At 32.6% G+C, this 26,480-nt stretch overlaps 6 protein-coding genes and 2 long non-coding RNA genes across 14 annotated transcripts; 4 read left to right on the top strand and 4 right to left on the bottom strand.

Annotated features, from left to right (window-relative positions):
• Positions 1–426: 426 nt before the first annotated feature.
• LOC114929321 (patched domain-containing protein 3) lies at positions 427–14,075 on the top strand. Its single transcript, XM_085480248.1, is given in 17 exon segments — positions 427–750; positions 1,553–1,649; positions 1,728–1,923; positions 3,877–4,132; positions 4,228–4,935; positions 9,008–9,254; positions 9,678–9,748; positions 9,833–10,048; positions 10,276–10,853; positions 11,078–11,701; positions 11,868–11,995; positions 12,090–12,251; positions 12,318–12,588; positions 12,890–13,011; positions 13,108–13,287; positions 13,289–13,354; positions 13,356–14,075. Coding segments are annotated over 13 exon segments (2,847 nt in total). The 5' UTR covers positions 427–750; positions 1,553–1,649; positions 1,728–1,923; positions 3,877–4,132; positions 4,228–4,777; the 3' UTR covers positions 13,380–14,075.
• On the bottom strand, positions 1,190–2,144 carry LOC114929325 (uncharacterized). The gene is made up of 2 exons (XR_003819236.1): positions 1,879–2,144; positions 1,190–1,397 (listed from the first exon to the last, which is right to left on the bottom strand). It is a non-coding gene; the product is annotated as an uncharacterized LOC114929325 (long non-coding RNA).
• LOC114929326 (uncharacterized) lies at positions 3,459–5,558 on the bottom strand. Its single transcript, XR_003819237.2, has 2 exons — positions 3,863–5,558; positions 3,459–3,781 (listed from the first exon to the last, which is right to left on the bottom strand). It is a non-coding gene; the product is annotated as an uncharacterized LOC114929326 (long non-coding RNA).
• LOC114929324 (pre-rRNA-processing protein TSR2 homolog) lies at positions 13,508–15,061 on the bottom strand. 3 transcript variants are annotated; one of them, XM_029300856.2, is made up of 4 exons: positions 14,877–15,061; positions 14,424–14,569; positions 14,068–14,149; positions 13,508–13,972 (listed from the first exon to the last, which is right to left on the bottom strand). In XM_029300856.2, exons 2-4 carry the CDS (start codon positions 14,490–14,492, stop codon positions 13,641–13,643), a joined length of 483 nt encoding a protein of 160 aa, XP_029156689.1. In that variant the 5' UTR covers positions 14,493–14,569; positions 14,877–15,061; the 3' UTR covers positions 13,508–13,640. The 3 variants fall into 3 exon arrangements, with proteins under 3 accessions (XP_029156689.1, XP_029156690.1, XP_029156688.1); XM_029300857.2 differs by lacking the exon at positions 14,877–15,061 and adding an exon at positions 14,645–14,723; XM_029300855.2 differs by lacking the exon at positions 14,877–15,061 and having other exon boundaries at positions 14,424–14,721.
• Mettl3 (methyltransferase like 3) lies at positions 14,438–18,055 on the top strand. The gene is made up of 4 exons (XM_029300854.2): positions 14,438–15,112; positions 15,205–15,400; positions 15,557–16,063; positions 16,222–18,055. Exons 1-4 carry the CDS (start codon positions 14,959–14,961, stop codon positions 17,009–17,011), a joined length of 1,647 nt encoding a protein of 548 aa, XP_029156687.1. The 5' UTR covers positions 14,438–14,958; the 3' UTR covers positions 17,012–18,055.
• On the bottom strand, positions 17,090–19,986 carry LOC114929322 (rho guanine nucleotide exchange factor 3). The gene is made up of 5 exons (XM_029300853.2): positions 19,788–19,986; positions 19,238–19,482; positions 18,799–19,162; positions 18,307–18,735; positions 17,090–18,215 (listed from the first exon to the last, which is right to left on the bottom strand). Exons 1-5 carry the CDS (start codon positions 19,851–19,853, stop codon positions 17,778–17,780), a joined length of 1,542 nt encoding a protein of 513 aa, XP_029156686.2. The 5' UTR covers positions 19,854–19,986; the 3' UTR covers positions 17,090–17,777.
• A 378-nt stretch (positions 19,987–20,364) lies between these two features.
• On the top strand, positions 20,365–22,026 carry LOC114929223 (RNA exonuclease 4). 4 transcript variants are annotated; one of them, XM_029300692.2, is made up of 4 exons: positions 20,368–20,491; positions 20,584–20,651; positions 20,896–21,100; positions 21,194–22,026. In XM_029300692.2, exons 3-4 carry the CDS (start codon positions 20,897–20,899, stop codon positions 21,758–21,760), a joined length of 771 nt encoding a protein of 256 aa, XP_029156525.1. In that variant the 5' UTR covers positions 20,368–20,491; positions 20,584–20,651; position 20,896; the 3' UTR covers positions 21,761–22,026. The 4 variants fall into 4 exon arrangements, with proteins under 4 accessions (XP_029156523.1, XP_029156525.1, XP_029156526.1 ...); XM_029300693.2 differs by having other exon boundaries at positions 20,602–20,651; XM_029300690.2 differs by lacking the exon at positions 20,584–20,651 and having other exon boundaries at positions 20,365–20,491.
• A 152-nt stretch (positions 22,027–22,178) lies between these two features.
• Positions 22,179–26,166, top strand: LOC114929292 (senecionine N-oxygenase). 2 transcript variants are annotated; one of them, XM_029300786.2, is made up of 8 exons: positions 22,179–22,405; positions 23,236–23,482; positions 23,752–23,890; positions 24,058–24,322; positions 24,692–24,795; positions 24,890–24,977; positions 25,079–25,242; positions 25,601–26,166. In XM_029300786.2, exons 2-8 carry the CDS (start codon positions 23,289–23,291, stop codon positions 25,907–25,909), a joined length of 1,263 nt encoding a protein of 420 aa, XP_029156619.1. In that variant the 5' UTR covers positions 22,179–22,405; positions 23,236–23,288; the 3' UTR covers positions 25,910–26,166. The 2 variants fall into 2 exon arrangements, with proteins under 2 accessions (XP_029156619.1, XP_029156620.1); XM_029300787.2 differs by having other exon boundaries at positions 23,259–23,482.
• Positions 26,167–26,480: the final 314 nt, after the last annotated feature.

Raw genomic sequence — 26,480 nt, forward strand, 5'->3', positions numbered from 1 at the left:
AAAGGAGAAAAAAGACATTAGAATCGTAATAGATAAAAAAATAACATATATTAATATTTAATTATATTATTTCATAAATAATATATAATATATATTATTATATAATTAATATAATAAAAAAAGAGTAATATACATATAATAATGAATATATATATATATTAAGAAATATATATTTTATATAATATAAATAATTAATTAATTTTATTTAGTATAAATATTTATTATATTAATATAATATATATTTTATTACATATATATATATATAATATAAATAATAAATAAATTTATATATATATATGTATATTAATATGTACACATATATATAATGATTATATAATATGAATAATAAAAAAAAAAATATATATATATATATATATATATATATATATATATATATATAATAAGGAATAAAATAAATGGTGTATCGCCTCTCGGAGAAGAAAAGTGATCGTGAATGTAAAGGAATAAGTATACATTCGTGAGAATGTTTTCTAATTATGGTACACACTGACACGCGCCGCTTAGAATTAAAGTGGGGTACGTTAGTCTATATTTACTATGAGTCTATGACTAGAGTGCGCACTCAAATGCACTTAACTTCACTACGGAAAGACATGCTTTAACCATAACGAGTACCGAGACCGTAATGGATGCGTATGGAACATTAATGTTGCATTTGGCTGAAAATTTGATCGTCCGGTTCTGTGTGAGCGAATTAACTCATCGTTTTTACTAAAAAAAGAAAATAAGGTAATTCGTCTTCATGTTTCAACAACAGGCGAGAGTCAAACTGTAAAATTTATTCTAATCAACTGTGCATTTAACCTCGCATTTAATGCCGAATATATAGTTACATTTGACCCTGAATTCAATCTTTCGGATGAATATATCGCCTTTGTTATTACTCCGTAATCTTTCGACACTTGTAATTAATTCGATAAATGCTGCAGATTTGTATGAAGCGGTGACGTGTTAAAAATTTTCCTCTTAGATAATATTATCTATATATTGATGAGAGATAGAGAAAGAGAGTGAGAGACCTCGAACTTCAGTATCATGACCTCGCATATTCATCCATGTTCATCTGTAATGCTTCACATCTTTATAAATATTTATTTACATCCATCAGGTACAAGCGACTGTGTTTTTATCGCAGATGTGCAACAACATAATAATAGAGTTATCCATGTGTGTGTTACTTCATACATTTTCTGCCGTTTATTTATAATCATATCATTAAGTACAATTAATCCTAATTACACACTATTCATCGTTAAATTGAATCTTATTATAATTAAACTATACGACGGCGAATAAATATTTATAAATTTAGACTGAGAAGTAACAAATTTAAATGATTAAATTCTAGGTTCTGAATTAGGATCAAATTCTCCCATCTGAAAAGAGAGAAAGAAAATAAAATTAATTATACAACAAGATAAAAGAGAGAAATTTTTCGATTGAGATTGATAATTATTATATAAGCTTTAAACAATTATATCTGCTGCAATAAATTCAAACTGAGAAATAACGAATTTAAATTAAATTTTAGGTTCTGAATTAGGATCAGATTCTTCCGTCCAAAGAAAGAGAAAGAGAAAACAATTAATTATAAGCAAGATAAAAAGAAGAGAGAAATCTTTCCATTGGTAATTAAACTTTAAAGTATTATATCTACTGCAAAAAATTCAAACTGAGAAGTAACGAGTTTAAATTATAAATTCTAGGTTCTGAATTGGAACGAGATTATCCCGTTCGAAGAGAGAGAAAGAGAATAAAATAATTATAAGCAAGATTTTTAGAAAAAAGAGAAAAATCTTTCAAGATTGGTAATTATAAGTTTTAAAGGATTAGATCTGGCTGCATATAAAGGTATACCTCGTAAATCCGTCTACGGAAAAAGAAAGCGTGAGAGGAAGAGAGGTATGTTTCCATCCTTCACGAAGGAAATCTTGGTGTGCGGGAGTATCACAGATGATTAATGCGGCCTCGCCGGTACATTCGCACGCGAGCAGCTGTTCGCGAGTGCATCGGCTGTTATGCAACATGTATGTACACATACAACATCATGTACGGCTTCCGATGTACTATTATATCGCTAACGAAGAGGACGGAGACAGGGTCGCGAACTTTTCCCGCTGGCGATTATTTCGGGCGGTTGAATCAATCAAGTCGCTATATATATATTATATATACAGATAGATTCGCTCATTTCAGCTGCTTTCGTTGGCTCATTTTAGCTACCTTGATATATGTACGTTCAGATTTTTTATAGACAAGGAAAATATAACTAAAATAGATCTGACGTTTACGTTTCGTTTTTATGCTTAATATGATTTATCCGTTTAAAGAGGATATTTCTTTCAAATATATTTCTAAACCGCTATACGTATAATATCATAAACGCATATGTATATGCGTAGCAACAATTTTTATGTAGAATCTGTAAATATCCTACACGTGAATGATTTAAATTTTAAATAATTGCATGATACAAAAATTTTTATTTAAATTATAAATGTGTTTTTTTTTTGTTTCCGTAAAATCTGATTTATTCGATATTGCGTCTTTGTTTATGCATGTATGAGCTTATATGAAGGTTTATATATATAATTATTTATATAAATTTATCTAATTATATTTAAATTACCTAATTACAGAACATATATGTTTTCACAAAAAATTAGATAAAAAAATTTAATTAAAAAAATATTTTTGTGCTAAATAATTGCATGATACGAAAATTTTTATTTAAATTAAATGTTTTTTTTGTTTCCGTAAAATCTGATTTATTCGATATTGCGTCTTTATTTATGCAGATATGAGCTTATATGAAGGTTTATATAACTATTTATTTTTTTTTATAACTATTTTTATTTAACTATTTATTTAAATCTACCTAATTATATTTAGATTACCTAATTACAGAACATGTTTTCATAAGAAATTAGATAAAAAAATTTGATTAAAAAAATGTTTTTTGTGCATATCGTAAACAATTCGCGTAGAAGATAACATTTGACCTTATTTTCGGTGCATACGCACTCAATGAGATATGGTGCGCTATCTTGTTTTGATATTAAATTTAGGTTAAATATTGCTTTCAATGAAATATTAGGAGACACATTTTCTATGCCAGAAGAAAAATCTTTTCGAAGTAATTCAAAACGAGCCAGCGAAAACGACTTAACGAGCGGGTTCATAATTTCATCATTTTGATATATTCCGAATAATGTATAGGAAATCGTTTAAATGTATCAGTAAAAAATTTGGAAAATAAAAAAATTAAATTTTTTTCAAAATTTAATTGAAACAGGAATATTTTATTGAAATGCAAAAAAGCGAAATTTTGTAATTCTTAATTAAATTTTGTTTTTAATTGAGGCCAAAAATATTTAATTCGTTTGCTCCAATTGTTATATATATTTTCTATTTTCTACTGAGAAAAAATCATCGTATATAGTAAATATTTGCTTTATTGTATTATATATTCTTAGAACAATAAGAATTTGTATTTTGTTTTGCATGTGCTTCCTCGTGCCAAGATTCTGATTAACATACTCACTCCTCTGCTCACTTTCATTCAGTGCACGTGTACTTAGAGATCTTCTCTAATTATATCTGTATATTCAGAAACAACAACATTCGGTACACATGTATTTAAATTTATTCGGTTTGCATTTATATCGAACATATACTATTACACATTGTTCATTATACAATTTTACTGAGATTTTCGGCAGAGACGTTCAGCATCGTTTTTATAGCAATATAGATGTATCTTAAAAATTATAAAAAAATATTATAGAGTAAGAAATCAATACAAAAATTTATTACGTTTTATTTAATAATTAATACATACAATTTTTGTTATAGATCTCGTAAATAATGTTCCTCGATCAATCAACGTATGAAGCACAAAATTCAGATCTTATTACGCTTACGCATGAAATGAACCACTGTGCGGATGTGTGAAACAGCTATTAGCGATAATGACAATAGAGAGAACTAGACATCAGTTTTAGAGTCTGACAGCTGTTGAGTGAGGGCATAGTTGCATATATACATATATGATATGCATTTGTATGTATTAGAGTTTGTGCTTGATCATGTGCAACGATGCGATGCATGTGTACGTATGCTTTTGTATACAAATGATGGTAACCACGAAGTAAACCCCACGATGTTTGTCACTGGAACTGAATCAAAATCTTTTGTCTGTTTCAGAACCTATGTTTAAATATACATTCATGACCCGACGACTGAAAAAACGAGAGATCGTTCAGAGATCGGACGTCTCTCTCAGCAATTACGTAAACCTCCTTCCCTATAGAGATCGATATAGATTCCGAGAGTCAGCAAAGAATGTATATTGCTGCAATAATTATAGCAGTGTGGACGGACACGGCAAGATTGCATTACACAACTTTTGGATAATCGAAGCAGAGTATTTCGCTAGGATTGTCATATACATATATATATTACAAGTGATAAATTTAAAATAATATATATATATGTAAATAAAAGATATCAGCGAACAGGTACATCGTTAGTCACAGTCACAGCACGCCGGCGGAGATATCGCTGTCACGATGCTCATCGATGTACCTGTGTGATGCACGTGGACGGCATATCCCGACTCCGATGGATTCGGCGCTACTGTGAGTGGCACCAGCTCGCTCGGGAGTGAGTTAGTCAGTCAGTCACAGTCGGCAACACAAAGAGCGACCGCCGGAGCGCCAGTCAACAATTGGACGCGGCAGCGAGCATCGCCGAAATGGAGGCGCGCGGCGACGATGCTCATCATCGGCCGATGACAGCAGCAGCAGCTATAGCCGACGACGAACGGAGTGGGACGTCATCCATCGTCACGTGGAACCGCTTCAAGGAGTTGCTGCTCGACTTTCACTTTAACGCCGACCGGATATTTTACCGGTGAGTGTGTGTGCGGAAATACGCGGCGGACGTACGTCGTGTCCCCCTTTTTCAGCCACCGCACCGCCCCGGATGCCTGCAATAGCGCGCGCGCGCGCAAAAGGGAGTAATATATATAGGTATATATGTATGGGATTCCCGCACCCCATCGCTCGATTTCTGGCTACTGTTCATAGCCATAGAAACACGGTTGTTACGAAACGTTCAGTTCAGGAAGCTCTGTTCTGTTCGATCGCTCTCATGATCTTGACGTGTCTTTTATTTTGTTTCTCTTCTTCGATGTCTGATTGCGAGCGTGTATTTTTATCTTCGTGATACCTGATTTATTCTGTTTCGAGAGTCCGGAGAATGTGATACATAAAACAAGAGCAGACTTCAAACGAATTCTCGGTTGAATGCACCAGTGCGCCGTGAACTGCTCGTTATCTGGAATGAACTTGGAATGAAAGAAATATATGTTCAAGATTCTCCTCCTCTTTCGTTCAGAGTAAAAATGAACAGTGAGAATAGAAAGTAAAAATAAAATATAGATATATAATCAAAGAAGAGAAAGAAAGAGAGAATAGAATTTTTTTATACATTTAATTTCAATTAAAGCTTTACGTTAACACAACATTTGTGTAATAATTTTAAATTTATTTAGAAGAAAAAAGATCCATAATGTTTTGAAAATTGGAAACTTTACTAAAGAAATCAACTCTTCAGATCAGTAGAGGATCAGGTTCATGAATAAATAGCTCGCGAGTCAGATAAGTCATCCAGATAAAACAATCTCTTGTATATATTATACTTTTATTTATACAATACGCACAGAAAGAAAGAAAAATGTTTTTGTAGTCTTTTAAATTTTATTCTCTACGAAATAGTTATCTGTCTGTTTATTTAATTCTGTTTGCATGATTTATGTATGCTGAAAATATTGTTATATTTTTATAGCGTATTTTTTTAAAATTAATGCAGCAATAATTCGGTCAAAGTATATGCAAACACTAATTTGCATAATGAGTGAATTTCTTTCCGAAGATATATCGTCTTTTTTTATTTATAATAAATAACGGAGGGAAACAGTGTCATGAGATAGACGAGATTTGCATTAAATTAAAGGGACCTTCGAGGAGAATCAAAAGATCGAACCTTGATAAGATTAATGGTTTCACTTTTGCTCCACGAAGGTTTCTTTAATTCTTTGTTTATTTTATACTTTACAATGCGATGCAATACTATATGAATTACGTATATGCACGATACAACATATGATTGATAAATTTTTTGCCAACTATATATCATATATCATTATTGCTACGAGAAGCAACGATGTACTCTGAACATGCTTTTGTCTAATGATACATTACGTATACGATTACCGCGATAAATTGCAACGTTGTACATTATATATATGCAATAGTAAAGTAATTATTAGAAGGAACGGTAAATAGTTTACGTATAGTTAAGCATAATTAATTAATATTAAAATACCATTAAATTGCCTTAATTTGAGGAGGAAGAAATCAAGTATTTTATGTATTTTTGATCATTATTAATGATAAAAATGCTATTATCAAAGATAAATAATGTGAATATTCTGATAAATATCGACATCGATGCACCTGCTGTGTTATCGATTTTTAAGATGGTCAGGTACGATGCCGAATTCTTATCATTATCAATCTGCAATACGAAGAAAATCTGAAAGACGAAGAATAAAATTAATTGATTTCAAGTTCATCAAAACATTAGCTCGAGAGATTTTTATAATCTTGCGTAACTAAATCATATATCCCAGCAAACACCAACTAATTATCATATAATTTACATAGTTATATAATTGTTACTTGATGTTTGTTGGGGATTATTTTTATATAATTATATATAATAATTATGTAGTTATATAATTATATGATTATATAGTTATTATGCATATTTAAGTTTAATTATATTATATTTTATCAAAAATTTTTTTAATTTTACATAACTAAATCATATATATATATATATATATATATATATATATATTATTCATATATATAATTATATATTTATTCGCAATTCATATTAACAAGTTTAATTATTATTATATAGGTTCATCCCACGTAGCAGACTGATGTCATGACGTCATTTTGACGTTGAATGACGTCAGTCTGCTACTTGGGATTATATTATGACATATATCATATACATATATCACAATATTGCATAATATATCTTACAATTAATTTTATATAATTTTCTCTTTCTCTCTATCATTATTATCTGAATATATTATATTATATTTAAAAAGCAATCAGAAAAATTATTTCAAATTGAAAATCAAATTATGTCTAATATATTATGATTATGTGCGACTATCAAAGATTCGAATGCTTTTCGCATTATAACATTACAAGTCTTTCTCGAGTCATTGAGATAATCAGTTCCAAACGGAAGAAATAGATGACATCGTCACGTACATTAACTGTTACTGGGTTAGTAAGCTGGTTTCAGCCAATTTTCGCAACGTCACAGTGAGATTGCTGTACTTGATTATTCATATTCTTCATTGCCAATCAAACAAATTTCACGGAAGAGTTCCGTTAAGCAAATAATTTTGTAAAAAATTTTTTTAATTATATTTCTTCAGAATTTAACTTTTCGAGACCTACTAAAATTATGCAAATATAAAAGTTTTATGCACGATTAAAAAATTTCAAATTTGATAACAGAAATGTAATTGAATGAGCAGAATGATAATAATTAAGAATACAAAGAACATTAAAAATTTATACACATACAAAAATATTTTTAAACAATATTATTTTATGAAATTTTAAGATTTATTAGTTTCTACATAGATTTGTTTTTTTCTAATTTGTAAATAAATGTTTATATATATATATATATATATATATATATATATATATATATCAGATTAATGTATATATAAAGATGTGCTATAGGTGCATCATTATTATTTTTAACAACTGTCAATATGTGATTCTACTTTTTATTAATCTGACATAAAGATTTATTATCAAGTTCTTTTTATATTTTAATTTTACTTCGTCATTGTATCTCATCTTCTTTATATTTATATTTTTATACTACGCCATCTCAGGATTACTGTAATTTTTAACGTATGTCACATTACGTAACTCTTCGAGATCTTCTTGTCCAAAGTTCTTATTTATGATGTTGCGTGTCCAAGAACATCAAAGGCCTCATTTATAAAACAAGACAAAACAATCTTAAGAACCCTATCGACTCTCTCGTGCAAAAGTGCATATCTTCTCTCTGTTTAGCGATTAATTAATAGCTTAAGTGGCTTGGATGATAACTGACTTGGTCAGAAAGAAGTCAAGTCTCATCTCAAGAAAATCTGTTTGCGGCCCTGAATTTTCTTGAATACATCTAATTAATAATTAGCCGTATAATTGGAAACAGATTTAAAACTCTTATAAAATCCATTAAAAGGCTTGAAATATTTTTTTGAAATTAATGGAAATACAGCTATATAAATTATCTATCAATACATCTATACATGTAATAAATTTTACATAATTTAATGAAAATTTTTTATTATAAATATGTATATATTTTTATAAAAATATAAACTCTTTTTATAAATATTCAAGAAAAATCTATTAAACGACACACATGTAATGTGCACGTTGTATTTTAGCAGAATTAACAATACATTAACATCGGTAATTGAATTGCACATGCGAGCTAACATATATAAGATCAATTCTGACAATGGGACATTTGTATTTTTGTTTCTGCCTTATTTGATTTGGAGATCATTGCCCTCGACCTCAGCTTATCGATTACTATTGTCTCACGATCGCGCATATGATCACGGATTACATTTACAAGATTTAAAGTAAGATATCTGAGAGATATTCGCTGGCGTTGCATTCAATTTTAATAATGATCATACTGACGAATATGACGATAAAGTCGACGCTTTATCGAGTTAATTTTCATTTATTTAATTATTCTCTCTTAATTATAATTTTTATATTTAATATTGGTTTATATTACTTTTTATTTAATCTTCTAATTTTATGTTATCTTTGTTTTCGTGTATCTTCTTCAGGATCGGATTTAGTATAGCTACGAAACCATGGCTTTGGCTAATCATGTCCCTTTGCCTAAACATTGTTTGTGGCTTGGGACTGTTACTCTGGAAGGAGGAGATCGACGAGCTTGAGCTCTACGTACCGATGGATTCTATAATTCGCGAGGATGCCAGCTGGGTAAAGGAGCACTTTCGCGACGATCTCAGGCATGAAAGTATCATCGTCGTTGCCCCCAACGTGCTGGATCCCGAAGTGCTGCGATCGGTACATAGGCGATCATGAATTATACGAGTATCAACGAAGGTTCTTTTCCACATTAATGCACAATTCTCTCTCCGTGATAATTAAATCAATTATCCTCATTTTTGTTTACGATGTCTGCAGCAAAGCACAATCTTTATTATGCTTTTAACATGTTTAAAAATCGATCAGCATTTCATTTGCCATCAAAGCATCGTCTCTTTGCATATATATATATATATATGTACATATTTGTTGAAATAAGATTAGCTATATATATTACATCAAAATAATTTTTTATAACATTGATCCCATGACCCCTCACCTTCCATGTATATGCATTTTTTAAATATTTATTTAAGTATACATTTTTAACACTCTTGATAAAAGCACATTGCAAAGTATGTATTTCCGATTATATTTCAATAATTAATTATTTAATTGTAGATTCGAGATATCGAGAGAGATGTGAGAAGCATAATCATAAAGAATAACACTTGGGAAGATGTGTGTGCCGGGTAAGTATTTTTTTTTTTTTTTTACATATGTAGAAGCATAAAGATTATTTCGGATTTTACCGAATCATTTGCGTTATATTATAGGTACTTTACATGGTTCCAAGAAGACGATAAATGGGACACTATGGATAAATCCGAGTTTCCCGAAGAATATCTGTCTATTATAAATGATACAATGAATAAAGAACCCTGTATCCATAAATCGCTCCTAAAGTTATGGCAGAAGCCCAATAAGAAGAAAATTGATATATTAACGAAAGCAGACATACTGAATGACGTTACCGAGCCTTTACAAAATAAGTGAGTTGCTAAAAGTTTACACAACAAAATTAATTGAATCATTCATAATATATTAAAATCAAATTTAATCTAATTTATTGTAGCATTTTATATTACAGTTTATTACTCTTTTAATATCGATTCAAGTATACATTTTCTAAAAATTTTATTTCGATGACATCCGCTACAGTTAAAATGTAATATGTTTTTTTATTTATATTCTTCATGTATTAATTTTCTTTATACAGCAATACCAAAGATATACTGTCCGATATCGCGCCATTACTGGCGGATGTTGAATATGATGCAAATGGGACAGTAAAGAGCGCGAAGGCAACGTTAATGTACTGGTTACTGAAGAAGACAAATCCGCTCTCTCCAGAATGGGAGACCGAGTTCATCGAAAGGGTACTACATTCGAATCGCACCCTACCACCGGGCATGGAGATCTACGCGATGACGTTACGAAGCTATCAAGACATGCTGCATCAGGTGATCAACAGTAACATGACCGTGTTGTTTTGCGGCATGTCGTTGATCACGATCTACGTGATCGTGATGATTGGCCGGTGCAACGCGATGCAACAACGAATATATCTTTCTCTCATGGGCATTTCTGTGGTCGGTCAGGCTGTCCTATCGGCCTATGGAATATGCTACTATATGGGATTTTCGTATGGACCGGTGCATCCAATTCTGCCGTTTTTGTTGCTCGGCATCGGCGTTGATGACATGTTCGTCATCATGCAGAGCCTCGAGACTATGTCGGAGACAGACAAGTCTTTGGACATTTCTACCCGTATCGCCAAGTCTATTCAAATATCAGGTGCGATGGAATATTTAGCAAACTCGATGTCAAAGAGAACAAAAAAAATATAATACATAGAATTACATGTTAAAAATATATGTCCAAAAACTTTGAAAACGTAGAGACTAAAAATAAAATTTACACGGGCTTATGTGCGCGAAAACCCTAATAGAATTCATCATTAAAATTTAAATGGGATATCTTATATACAATTCAGTTGATACTTTTGTTCACGTTTGCAGGTATGTCCATCACCGTGACATCGTTCACCAACATGGTAGCTTTCGCTATAGGCATGACGACGGTGATGCCGTTCTTGAAATCCTTCTGCATGTTTGCCGCAATGGGTATATTGTTTCTTTACATCTACGAGATCACATTTTTCGTCAGCTGTCTGGTGTATGACGAGAGACGATTGGCAGCAAAAAAGGACGGTTGTTGTTGCCGACCGCGTTCTAATTGGCGACCGAACGAATGCAGTAAGCGAAACTTTCAACGGATCATTTTCGAGAAGTACGTCGGACCTTGCGTGATGAGAACGTCCGTGAAGATAATCATCCTATTAATCACCGCTGCCTTGATCTGCCTTAATGTGTGGGCGATATTTCAATTGAGCCAGAACTTTGATCCGCTGGCGTACTTGAATCAAGAATCTTATCCGATATTGTTTCACAATAAATTGAAGGAACACTTTCCCAAGTACGGGAAGCACGTCAACATATATTTGACGGGCGTGGACTATTACAACGATCGTCAGGCGCTGTTTCAGCTGGTGGACAACCTCAAACGAAATCCATACGTTAATAATCGCACTCTCGATCCATGGTTCGTGGCGTACCAAAAATGGTTGGACAATAAGAACAAAGGTAATTTAATTGATGTACAGCGAAACGATGAAATGTAAAGTAACTATTGTAACATGAGATAAGAACGAATATAATCAAGCGAGAAGAAATTAAGCTATGAATTTTGCCTTGTTAAATGTTAAATGTCTTGTTAAATGTGCTATTAATATATTTTATCTTCTATCAGGACAGTATATTGATAAAGATGAATATTACAATACTCTCTCGGAATATCTCCTGTTCACGATAAAAGGCCAAGCATATATCCAAGATGTGAAATTCGATAAATTGCCATTCAATGACTATAACATCACAGTACGGAAAAAAGAACTATATATATATTATGTATTTTATATATCCTGCAAATACGACATTTTTGTACATGGGAAAAATTGCGTGATAATTTCAGACATCGAAGATTCCGGTGCAACACATCCCCATAAGCACGACCTTCGATCAAATACAGGCCATGCAATCAATTAGAGACGCCGTGAAATCCGTAAACTTTACTCAGGGATATGAATATATCGCGATTTATTCGTTAGATTACGTAACATGGGCATCGAATAAGGTAAAAATAAAATTTTGCAAAATATTTTATCTCATTAATCAAATATGTCGTTGATTTAATTTGCAGATTATCGGTGAAGAATTAATCAGGAACTTGATCCTGGAGATAGTGGCGGTAGGAATAGTGACCTTGGTGCTTCTTCGAAACTTAGTGGCGTCATTTTGGGTAATGTGTTGCGTGTTATTCACGCTCATCGATCTTCTGGGGTCGATGTACTTTTGGGAACTGACCGTCGAAATCTCGTCGACCATTATGATTCTGCTTTGCGCAGGATTGGCAGTTGATTACGCCGCACATGTCGGACTGGAATTTATACGTTCGAGTGGTAGCAAACAAGGTCATTAATATTCAATATCTTATTGAGAATGGATATGTATTGAGAACGAAAACGTATTTTTATTTGATAAAATTTATCAATATCTTAATTCAAATTAATTAATTAAAATAAGTATTTATTCAAGTTAATTAGAGATTATATTAAAAATTATTGCCAAGTAGATTTCTACTTTTTAACGTTGTTTGAATAAAATTGATATTTCTTTATTATGATATTCCTTATAGAGAAAATTATGAGATTGTGAGAACTTTATATTATTAATATTATTATTAATATTACTTTAATATTTTTTATTTCACAGAACGAGCATTGACAACGCTTAATGTTATCGGACCAGCAGTGTTGAACGGTGGCCTAAGCACATTCCTCGCGTTTGTTCTGCTAAGTTTCAGCCAAGCTTACGTTTTTATGACATTCTTTAGGGTATATAGTATATAGAACCATAATACTCTCTATTAAAAATAGAATTGTCAAAAAAATAAATAATTACGATAATTTTATAATTTTGTATTGTTCCAGTTATTCACATCAGTAGTGCTATTTGGTTTGTTTCACGGATTGCTATTTCTACCAGTGATATTAAGTTTAGCAGGACCCGGCGAAAGAAAGCAAAGCAGTCCGAAAAATAATCAGACTGCACAATATCACAATGGCTATTTTACCGTCCGTCTGTCTCACAACGAGATAGGTAATAATATATTTAAGATATAAGTATATTAAACTTCTTTTCTTTAAAAATAAAAATAAATTTTTATTTTTCTCTTGCTAGATATAAAAGACGCGCTTGCTAAATGACATTTAGCAATGCTTCAAAAGGCTGCTTAGGTAAAATATTTTTATAGATAATTCTATAGCTATAAGTTTATAGATAATTCTATAATTTTGGAATTTGTATGACTGTAAAATGAATGAACGCATATTACGTTGTGATAATATATGCGTTTATCTCTCTTTTTCTCTCTAACCCTTTACATGTCTTTCCATATATATAAATATATATATAGAAAAAAGAACCGTTAAGAGTAAAAATATGTTTTATACAAAATTGGAAATTATTTACTTCGCCTACTTGTGACTACTGTCCATCCATCGTTTTCCTGTTCATTTTTATCTACATCCATATCATCATCTGAGCTACTATCCTCTTTTGATGGCAAAGGACGAGTTGATCGAACAGGTCGTTCACAGGTGAACCAAGGCTGTAACGGTGGTAATTTCTCAAGTTCCGTTTTTGCTGTAGATTCATTACCCTCCATGCAATATCGATGAAACCTTAATAATTCCTCTGCTACTTGTATAGTGCTGTTATCTTCCAGTATCGTGTTAAGTTGTTCATCCATATAATCCTCTAATTCAGCAGCAATCTGATCACTGGTCAGTCCCTCTATAAAAAGGCACAAAGAAATATAATTTATATAATAAAGCATAATGAAATGTAATAACGTCACTCTTGTGTTTTAAGAAATAAAAGTCACAAACCATTCATATATAGTACTTCCGTTGTATAAGGACAAAATTCTACTGCTTTCTCTACTGAAGCTATGCCATGTTCTACCGCTAACTAAGAATGGATAAAGTTTTATATTATAAGATTATAGAATTATCTTATTTTCTACTTATATTCTAATAAGATTTTTTTATTATTAAAATACATAAAAGGATTTGCTTATTTCTACTATATTTCTTTGAAATCAAAGAACTGTATGTTTAAAAGTTGATGAATGAGAATAAAAATAAGTGGTAATTAAAATTGATTTAAAATTAATTTTAGTACAAAAAATGTTTGCTTTTATTAATATTAAATGCACGAGACTATAAAAATTGTACGAGCTCACCTTCAAAGCTGTCCAGTTGCTAAAAATACGTTGAGTAACTGACAAGAAGAATGACTTTGTGTGTGCCATCTTTAGATTAACTTAGATTAATAGATTTATGTAAATACCACATCAGATTGTGTGCATAAAATTTCTGCTTTTGGATTCTATTGAATATAAATTTATACGAGCATTTAAAATCAATTATATGATAAAAATTGTAGATGTAATGTATTACATACACGCGGTGCTTTAACCTAGCTTTACATAGATCAAGCAAGTTCAAGTAAAGCTAGATTACTCTTATATATGTATATGTGCACATGTGATAGAGTGACAGCTAAATGTTGACATGTGTAAAACATTAAAAAATAATCAAATAAATTCTAAATAATATTATGTAAAGTGAAAATAATATTTATCATAACAATAGAATATGAAGAGTGGAGAATTAAATCTCCTACTTTGTTTAACCTTCAATTCCGTCTGATCAACGAAGTTGTAATTGCATTTCCGCGTATTTAAAGTATGATTTTGTGTACAATCTACGAGAATCATGTCGGATGCATTTGAGGAGATACAAGCGATCAAAATAAAGAGGAACAGCTATCGCGAGAAGCTGCAGAAGAGGAAACGCGAACGGCATGAATTGTATACGCTCACTTCGACGCCAGTTCCATCCACTTTGACAACGGAATCGGCGTGTCCTGGTATGGAGAAATTACATTACAAATTACCAATTGCATTACCGAATTCGATAAAAGAGAATTCGTTCGATTTTAATGTTCAAATTCTTTTGCAGATTCCAATGCATCTTCACGCTCTGATCATAGCGAGTATGAAAGAGATGTGCTTTGCATCTTACATGAATCCTTGCCTAATCTACCGATCACGTCCGCAGACTTGATAGATCAGCTACGTAAAAACCTCAATGCTGATGTATCTTCTTCTGACATTCATAAGCTTCTTGAGAAACTGGCTACACAAGATATAGTCAAGTTAGTGAGAATCTATATAGATTATATTCTACGATGCAATATAATCCTATTATACAATTATATGTTTAATATTATATATTATATATTTATTATATATATTATATATATGATTTATTATATATATTATATATTTAATATGAAGTCTTATATTTTTAGGATCAAAGAAGTCACAGAGAATGGAGTGTTGGGCTACACTGTATTATCTGTAACAGAGTCCCACTCGTCGTGTCAATCCCAATCTGACGACACGGAGAATCCCGAAAGCATAGAAACATGCGCGTCCGAGCCAAACGATCATGTACCTGCGGAAAAGCAAGCGAAGATGGAAAAGAAAAATACCGAAGACATCATGTCCTTGATCTCGATGCCGACTATCAGAGAGAAGGAGAGCAAAAAGGTCGGCGAACAGATCTTGGACCTGTTGTCGAAGCAGACTTCCAAGGAGAAATCGTTGGCTGAACGATTCCGTTCTCAGGGAGGTGCTCAAGTTATGGAGTTCTGTCCTCATGGTACAAGAGTTGATTGTGTGAAATTAAACGGCGGTCCGGGATTCGCAGAGAAGTGCAAGAAGCTGCACTTTAAAAAGATTATACAGAGCCACACAGACGAATCCTTGGGCGATTGTAGTTTTCTAAATACCTGCTTTCATATGGACACATGCAAGTAAGAATCCAAGAAGCATTGAATTTGATCTATCAAATTCAATATACAAGATACATTCAAGATATATTAGTTAGTTAATGCATCTCTTTGAATATTTCTATTTTTACAGAGAAAGAATTTAAAACCAAGTTTTTCTATCATTTTTTTATTTTGTATAGATATGTTCACTATGAGGTGGATGGTCCCACAGCTCAACCGAAGGAAATCAATGACTCTGATAGTTTAAACAATAGCACACCCAACAAGACCTTGAACTTGGATAACAAGAACAATGGTGGTACGAGCAGCAATGCAGGCAGCGAATTGACTTTGTATCCACCACAATGGATTCAATGTGACTTGCGTTACCTAGATATGACAGTTCTTGGCAAATTCGCTGTAATTATGGCCGATCCGCCTTGGGATATTCATATGGAATTACCTTACGGCACTATGTCAGATGACGAGATGAGACAATTGGGAATTCCGGCGCTTCAGGATGAAGGACTCTTATTCTTATGGGTAACTGGCAGAGCCATGGAACTAGGAAGGGAATGTCTGCAGTTATGGGGCTATGAGAGAGTTGATGAGATCATCTGGGTAAAGACTAATCAGCTGCAGAGAATAATACGAACCGGTAGAACAGGTCATTGGTTGAACCATGGCAAGGAGCATTGTCTGGTTGGAATGAAGGGCAATCCTCGTATCAATCGAGGATTAGACAGCGACGTGATTGTCGCCGAGGTTCGCGCCACTAGCCACAAACCCGACGAGATTTACGGTATCATCGAGCGTATGAGTCCTGGCACAAGAAAGATCGAATTGTTCGGTCGGCCACACAATGTACAACCAAACTGGATTACTCTAGGCAATCAAGTTGACGGTGTTCATTTAATCGATCCACAACTCATTAAAGCCTTTAAGAAACGTTATCCCGATGGAAATTCGATGAAGCCCGCTAAACCGTAAACTTATCTTTTTTTATTTTTACAACGTAGTATTTTAATAAGTATAACATTTGTACAATAATGCATGAATTAAACACACTTTAGATTTTATTAGAATTTATTGCAAAATATGTATATAAATTCCATTTATCATTTAGAAATAAGTGCTAATACAAAATGAACGCATAATTATAAATGTAGAAAAACCGACTTAATCTCGTATATTTTTCAGTCGATGACGTTTGTATATATGTATGTAAGCTATGCTTTATCTAGCATGTATGTCTACACACATGTGTTAAAGTTGCTCTTTTTTAATGAAATTAATTATTCAAAAGAAAAAAATCGAAAGAAAAATATCAACGTAGATTAAATTTCTGGAAAACTAGAATAAAAAAAATTCTCTATGATATATATTAATTTATTTTAGTATAAGATAAAGATTATATGTTAACTCCTTTATATGTAAGTACAAAAATTATAAATCAAATCTAAATTTATATCATCACATATTGGGAATGTGTACATGTTAGGAAATGTATAGCAATAATATTTCAAAAAATAGTTATTATAGTTTTAGTTATTACTAAAAGTATAATAACTACTTACTAAAAGTTTCTTTAATCTTAAAAAGCTAGAATCTTTTAAAGTAAAATTAGAACATGAATAAGAATAGTTTCTATTTCCCTAACTTTGTACTAATTGGAAATAGGTTTCACCGTTTTTTTATAATACATGAACGAGTATGCTTCTTATCAAAGATACAAAAGCTCGCAAATAATCTTTTATTATATATAGCCGATACTGTTACGTTTCTGCTTGAGCAAACTTTTCCTTATAGAAAAGGAAAAATGACTTTCGTTTATACTATTTGTGGAAGTTCTTCTGGATATTGATGTTCGTGTAACACGATTATTCGATTCCGATAATTCTGTGTCATTCAACAGGTTCTCCTTGTCGTCAGTGTTGAACACTTTGTCCGGAATACTCACTCTAGAGTACAATTTGTTGAATGCATCAATCCAATGCCGTTTTTTATGTCCATCTTCCATTATGAAAGAATGTTCTCGGATTTTAAAACCAATTTCTGTATTATTTTTGTCGTCTGTTTGTACATATATTAGTTCTTTGGATACGACCGGAAAGAGCAAATTGTACTTTTTGTTGACACGCCGCGTAGGGCGAGTTATTGCGAAGCATGTGTCGAAAAGAAAGCAATAATATTTCTACAAAAAAATATTCATATTTAGAGATAAATTTATAATTTACTAGATAGAAAAAATATGTCATTAAAAGAAAATATAAAATAGAACTTACTATTCCACGTGTATCCTTAAGCTGGCCTTGTATGATTAATTCTGTGGCGTTTACGATGCATTTTTCAGGATCGTTCTCGATCTTTGCGTTTATTTTCGATTGAGCGAGCTTACATTCGGCATCACCCATAATGCAATCAATATCTTTTAGCAAATTGGACAAGATATTACTTGCTTCTTTCAGCAACAAATGATCTGCATCACTAGTGGAAGTATGTTTTAAAATCTCCTTCACCAATAATGGGTACTTGACAATCCTTGAACGTGGCACATCTAAATAAGTCCATAAGTCAACAGAATGTGGTAACTCTAAACGTTTTTTTAAAAATGACTGGAATCTTTTATTGCTAAATCTCTTCTCGTCCAGTAAATGTCTCGCCCAAACTAACGTTCTACATCTCTCCAGGTATGGTTTCTTCAATGTCGACAGCTGTAAAAATAATGAAATTTAATATATATTTATAAAACGTTAATAAAAGAAAAAAAAACTAACCCAGTTCAATAATGTTGGACCGACAGTCTTTGTGAATCCAGATTTATCTCTGAGTTTGAGCAACTCATCTCTTAAATTACTGTGTATCTCAATAAGATTTGTAACATCACCAAAAAGGGTGAATAGCTCTTCGGATGTAAAAATTTCAGTGGACAGCACTGGTTCGTAATAACAATTTTTGAGTATATAGAGCTCATTTAGCAGCACATTTTCACCACAGTACAATTCATAAATAGCCTCCTGTCTTTTAATTTCACTTCGACTTAATATACTGTTCAAGCGCTCCTTGCCTTGAGACTTTGCAACATCCAACATCCAACTCCTAATTGTTAAGTTGTTACAATTTTCAGTAGCATTGTTCAATCTGAAATAAGCATATATATTTTGAGAAACCAAAACTCACTATTTAAAGCAAAACATTGAAGTACCAGACAATTACTTTCTACGTAATGTTCCAGTATCCGCTTCATCCTCAATAATTGACAAATCCGATGTGTTTGATTGAACCGTGAAAGATCTGTGCAGTGTATTTCCCAGCTTACTCCCTACTATGGACGAGGAAAATATACTGCTAGCAACCTCTGTAATTCTACGACGTTTCTTCTTCTTTCCCATGTCAGAGTCCATGGATATGTCCATCGAGCTGATGCTCATCGCGTCGCTCTTTGGTCGTTTTCTTGATCTCTATTAGTACACAACACGTATTTACATAAATAATACATATAAAGAATATTTAAACATTATTTTCGACAAAAACAATTTTATTGTCGGTCAGTATAGAAATTGAACAACGAAAGTTCGAATAAACACAAATATAACGAACGTGACGTTAATATAAATCCAATTGCAAAGCCTGGAAAATTGAAAAGGGGATTTTTGTTCGAACACACTGACATTAATGACATTGACATCGACATTTCGGTTACAAGTTACAACATTAGTTGCGAGACCTCGTCTCGCAAAAGGTTGAAGAAAACGTCAAGACTCACCAGCCAAAATCTTTTCCGCGGTTCCTGGAACGTTTCTTTGATGGTTGTGTTGCAATCATCGTCCATATTATATTCTATCTCGAGTTGATAAAAAAAATATATAAAAATTTATGAACAATTCAATCTTACCGCACACGCATTCGATTTTACTGCGAGCGGTTGTCAAATGTAGACGACGCGACATCTTTCGGGAAAGCGTGGCAACTTTGTTACACGACGTCCGGTACTTATCGGTCTATTATTGTTTTATTCTCGTGCCTGCGGCCGCACGAGTCCACGAGACGCATCGGTAAGGTGAGATAAAGCCAGAGCGATGGATCCTTGGTCCTTGTCTGACTCAGCTGTTCGGTTCTCAACTTGGTTCTTACAATTAGCTGAATAGTTTGGACATGAACCATATCGCGGAATCGAACCATTTACCGTGCTTTTTATCGAGTTCACGACGTAGTTTATGTCCACTTTGTCAGGTGGCGCACTAGTACACGCTGCCGCTGAATCCCGGTGGCCACTCTGTTATTTCTCTCTAGCTACACTAATTCAGAGGTTCTCTTTTTCCTTCCAATGTCGAGCAAAAGAGACAACCTCTGAACTTAGTGTAGCCAAAACGAACAGACCTCGTATACAGTACATATATATAATATGCTTTATGTATTTCTCGTGTGTTTCGTTATTTGGTTTTTCGTTACTTTTTGCTTGAAATTCAGGTAGGAATCGATCTGTCACCTTCAAACACTTTTGTATATACATAAGTGATTTATATATATATATACGCATACTTTTTCATAATAATATATAGTCTCGCTCTTAAATAAAGATCTGAGGGTTTTGAGGATTATCATCATTAATTTATGACAACAAAATTATGTATGTATTAATTTATTTTGTTTTCCTTAAAAAACTCACTCTTCATGTGCTTTTATATATACAATACTATATATATAATATAAAAATAAAATATGAAAGTAAGGTAAAAATAAGGTTAGAAACAAGTAGATACATGCTTAATATTTTCTTTATATATATTGTGTATATAAATCTCTGACATCATAAGCTATCAATGTTTATTAGAAAAAAAAGAAACGACAAGAAAAGGGGAATATTTTTGTAGAATGAATACTGCATCAACTGCTATGGGGACTAAGAAAAAGAACAAGGCGACACAACAACTTGTTCCAAGCACTGAACGCAAAACATCTGGATGTAATTGGGAGATGTACAAGAACTTGTTGCCCAAACCAAAAACAGAGGAAAATCATTCTCAGCAAAATAGACGTCCAAGACCTAAAAGAATACATACTACTTCGCTACTTGCAGTAAGTGTTTAAAGTATTGCATTATATGTATTATTAGTTATATGTATATGTATTATTAGTTAATAAACATGTTCATGTATTTATCAATTGCAGAATCAACCAGAGCAGAACACTAGACACAATAATGTTAATGATAAAGAGAACAAAACTCTAACAAAACAAATTGCCATGGATTGCGAGATGGTTGGAATTGGCGATGGCACCGAGAGCATGCTAGCTCGAGTATCGATTGTGAATAAGCATGGAGAGTGCCTATATGACAAATATGTTAAACCGAGAGAAAAGGTTGTGGATTACAGAACAGCAGTCAGTGGAATCCGACCGGAACAATTACGAAGTGGAGAAGATTTTAACATTATACAGAAGGAAGTAGCAGATATATTAAAGGGTCGACTTCTAGTAGGTCATGCATTAAAACACGATCTTAACGTATTATTCTTGTCGCATCCGCGAAGATATTGGCGAGATACTTCGAAATACAAGCCCTTTCGCCAAATATCAAAGGGAAACACTCCCAGTTTGAAAAAACTTGCGCTTGAATTGTTAGGTAGAGAAATACAAGTTGGTGAACACAGTTCCGTGGAAGACGCAAGAGCAGCAATGCAATTGTATATGTTGTATAAGAATAAATGGGAATCGGAGAAGAGGGGTCGTTGGTGAGCAATTTTTTGTACATCATTTTTCATTATCAAAAAATTTACATTTTAAAATATTCTTTTATTAAACAATGAAAGAACTGTACAAAATTTGTCGACGAAAAAACGTAACTTTTTGCTTATATTTAACAAATCTATTAATCAATGAAAAGTACGAAATATATTCATAAATCTAATAAATTTTTGTAATATATATATGTATATATTTATTAATAATCTGTATAAAATAAGTTGTATTTTAAATAATAAAATATAAATGCTCATAGTTTATATCATAATAAAAATTAGTATATTTTTCATATAGCGCATATAATTTCAATTATAGATATTTTTTCTCTTTAGACCAGTTTTTTCACATTTAAATTAAATATAATTAAATATTGTATTATATTATATGACACTTTTCTCTTAGGATAGTAAAGCGAACGTATAAAACAGGTTGAAGGTCAAGCTTTAAGTTTATTTGGTAAACGCGTGGAATCAACGATGACCTCGTTATCGGTATCAACCTTGCATTTCTCCTTCCCTTAATACGATCGCTTTAACGAGCATCATTCTTTCAATTTATAATCTGCTTTAACTGTGATATATACTGTGATTATTCATTCCATTGGATTTCGTTGAAGCGAACGCTTTGTGTTCTATTCGCGTGAGTAAAGTGTGACTATATTGTACTTTATCGAAAGTTTATCTTAAGTTCGATTAATATTGTGACATCTTATCTCATCTTATTGAATCTAACTTGAACGTATGCTAACAATAAGTAGTGGATATAAGTACATATATATGTGTATGTGTGTGGAGCATCTATCTTCAGCACATATGTCATATTATTCTTCCTAATCTGATCAGAACTTCTAATAATTAAGAGTGAAAATTTTTAAGCGTGATAGATTTAAATTAAATTAAATTATATATATATATACGTTTATGTAATCGGATATTTATGTAATTGAATATGTTTTTGTAATCGGGATAAAAGAAGTGTTCAAGTCTGTAATCTATTGTGAATTTAATCAGTTTGTGCGAAGTCAAAAATATTCGCAGCAATTGAGTTGCGATCTCAATAAGAAAAATTATATAAATGAATCGTTTAATCCATATCATAGTTTTAAATAGAACATTATAGTAGTTATATATAAGTGTATGATCTCTTTCACAACTGTATAACTCGTTCAAACTGCTACTGTATTAATGTTTATGATCAATTAGTATTCCAATTAAAAATAACTATAGGAAGATAATGGCTTCTCACAAACACTAAATCGCACGTAAACAGATAATTTTTATCATTCTCGGTTAATATGGAGACTTTCTGTGATACAAATTTAAAAGAAAATTAATATTTCACGTTAATTTATTTATTAGAAAGTTGTCTCCCGATTGGCCAAGAATAAATAAGATACGCGCAACGGGTCCAAGATACTTGTATATTATGAAATAAATATTATAATCGCGCTCTGTAAACATACGAAACAGATTGTCGATTACTTTCACTGAAGGTGTTCTTGCTCGTGAAACTTCAACGAATCATGAAAATCGCTGTGATCGGTGCCGGAGCCGCGGGACTCGCCGCACTTCGTCAATGCACTTCCGGTACTTACAACGACCAAGTGGTGTGCTACGAGAAAACAGACCAAATCGGCGGAACTTGGGTCTATCGAGAGGAAACTGGTTCTGATAGATACGGTTTAACGATTCATACTAGCATGTATAAAAGCCTCAGGTACGGATGCACTTCATCCTGGCAGCTTTTGTTTTCTTTCCATTTTCAATTCTGCACAGAAAGCGAATTTTTGAACAATGACAATTAATATTTTAATATCTTACATATACAGATTAATATCAATTTTCAAATATCTTATATAAAAGTTTCATATTTATTTATGTATAATATATATATTGTATTTTATATATAATCTTTATATTATAAAACGTATTATAAAAGTTCAAGTGCATTATATATTTAATTTGATTTGAAAAATGTTATGCTAGGGCTAATCTGCCGAAGGAAGTAATGGGCTATCCGGATTTTTCTATACCGGAAAAACCTGAAAGTTACTTATCACGAACAGAGATATTGAATTTCTTAAACGCATATTGTGATCATTTTGCGCTACGTCCTTACATTCGGGTGAGTGCATAAAACTGCATTAATGCGCATTCCGTTTAAATATTAATTTATGCAAAAAATGTATTCTTAAGATGTAAATAATTGTTGATCAAAAACAGTGCAAAGTTTGTAAATTAATGAAAAAAAATCAAATTTTGTTATATTATTATAAATATTCTATGTCACAGCTGCTGCATCATGTGGAACTGGTGGAACCGGTGACCGGAGGGGATCGAAAATGGTCGGTCAAGGTCAGGGATTTGCAGAGGGACGCGATCGTGACCGAGACGTTTGACGCAATCATGGTGTGCAACGGTCATTATTTCGAGCCCAGAATCCCGAAGATATCCGGTCACGATGTTTTCGCGGGCAAGCAAATGCACAGTCACGATTACCGGGTACCCGAGATCTTCGACGGCAAGACTGTCGTCGTTTTGGGAGCTGGTCCTTCAGGTACACTACGTAATACATAAGTTTAATTATTATTAATATTATTTAATTATACACTCAAATAATATTACATATATAAATAATAAGAAATAATATTATATAAAAGAGTTTAATTAAGGAGAATAAGAGAGATTAATTAATATAAAAATAATATTAAATAATAGAATAAATGATTTCATTGAAGAAATATTCTTTTTAAATAATTTTAATTATATGAAAATTTTAATGATGGTAAAAATGAAGATTACTCGCGCACAAATATTTTTGTTTAGTAAATCCGACCATTTAGTAAAATAATGACCGGTTAAAAAACCTTTGACAAAGATATTTGCGGTAATTAAAATGCGGCGTTTCTCTGTCTCTCCGATCCAGGTATGGATTTGGCGTTGGAGATATCCAAGAACGCGAATCGCGTAATTCTGAGTCATCATTTGACCGATCCCATACTCACCGTATTCCCGGAAAATGTCGTGCAGGTATATAAAAGCATCAAAGTGCGAGTTAAAAAAAAATAAAATCAAACAAAGACTGAGACATAACTTCTCTAATGACCGCGTTATCTCTTTTTAGAAAGCTGACGTGGTGCAACTGACGGAGCACGAGGCGGTTTTTGCGGACGATACGAAGGAGAAGATCGACGTCGTCTTCTATTGTACAGGTACAATCTTCCCTCATTACACAAGTCCTCACGGAACATATTGCGCCTCGTTCTCGTTTAACAAGGGATGATTAAAACATAATATGTTTCCTCCTCGTCAGGATATAAATACAGTTTTCCTTTCCTCGCCGAATCTTGCGGAGTTCGGGTAGATTCTAATATGGTAACGCCCCTTTGGAAGCATCTGGTGTCCATAGAGAACCCGACTCTGGCACTGGTGGGTCTTCCGTTCTACGTTTGCGCCTTCAGCATGTTCGATTTACAGGTATAAAATACTCTTTTGTCTCTTCTTAATCTAAAATATAATTTTAAATTTATTTCTAATTGCTATCTTATACATATAAAATATATATTCTGGACCGTGATGTGCTTAATAATATTGTAAATCGATATTAAAAAAATGTCAACGCAAGAAGCGCAGGAGAATCGCGTGTAATCCAATTTGAGCGGTAGCATTCCAAGCGCGCGGGTCATTCGGGGCGTATGAAATTGCCTTCTCTTCAGGATGCCTGAGGAAAAGAAAGAAAAAAAAGAACGCGGTCACGACAGAAAAATGCTAGAGAGCCACGGTCGGTCGCCAACCGCGGTAACATAATGTCAATGCGATTACTTGCAACTTCAAGGTGCGATTCGTCCTACGACACTGGCACGACGAGAGGCGGTTTCCCGCGAGAGCGGATATGCTGCGCTCCGAGGCTGAGGAAGCGGTGAGACGCGCCGAGAGGGGCCTGCAGAAGAGGCACTTTCACATGATGGGCCCCGAGCAAGGTCACTATTACGATGACCTGGCGAACATCGCCGGCATCGAGCCGCTACCACCCGTGCTGACGAAACTCCACAACGAGAGCAGCATGAACTTCCTCGACGACCTCGTGCACTATCGACAGGACCGCTACAAGATCATCGACAACTACAATTTTGTTAAGCTTTAACATTGGCATTAGAGTGACAGAGAAGCATTTATAGAAACATTTTTATATAATAATTAGATTTTTTCTATGAAATTATATTTTTTAATCCACAATATTCATCTCGACTAAAAATCTTCTTATTATATTTTTTAATGTTCGAAAATAATATACAGATATTAATATAATGTAAATATAAAAATATATATTTGCGTTGCAATTTATAAAAGAAATATTCAGTTTGCTCTTGCTTACGAATAAATAATTCTTATTTTTTTGTCTGGAAGGAATTCTTTTCTGAGCATGAAATTGCGTCGCGTTTCAAATTATTTCTCTGTATATAATTAAAATGATTATTTGTGAGAGAATGAGTAGCTAAAAGAATGTTCCTAGAAATTACATGAAGTACTCGTCGTCATTAAATGCTTTAACACGCAAAATTGCAGGAATATCTAAGACATGACGCTAAAAGTGGCAACTCGCAAGACATTAATGACACTGTGAGTGCATTTAATTTTTTCGAGTCACACCAGAGCTTACAATTCTAATAGCATAACGAAGTTTATAATTCTAATAGAAGAAAACTCACGAAATT

This window comes from Nylanderia fulva, unplaced genomic scaffold (assembly GCF_048542155.1).
Source record: "Nylanderia fulva isolate GAGA-0341 unplaced genomic scaffold, ASM4854215v1 Scaffold14, whole genome shotgun sequence".
Taxonomy (NCBI): Eukaryota; Metazoa; Arthropoda; class Insecta; order Hymenoptera; family Formicidae; genus Nylanderia; species Nylanderia fulva.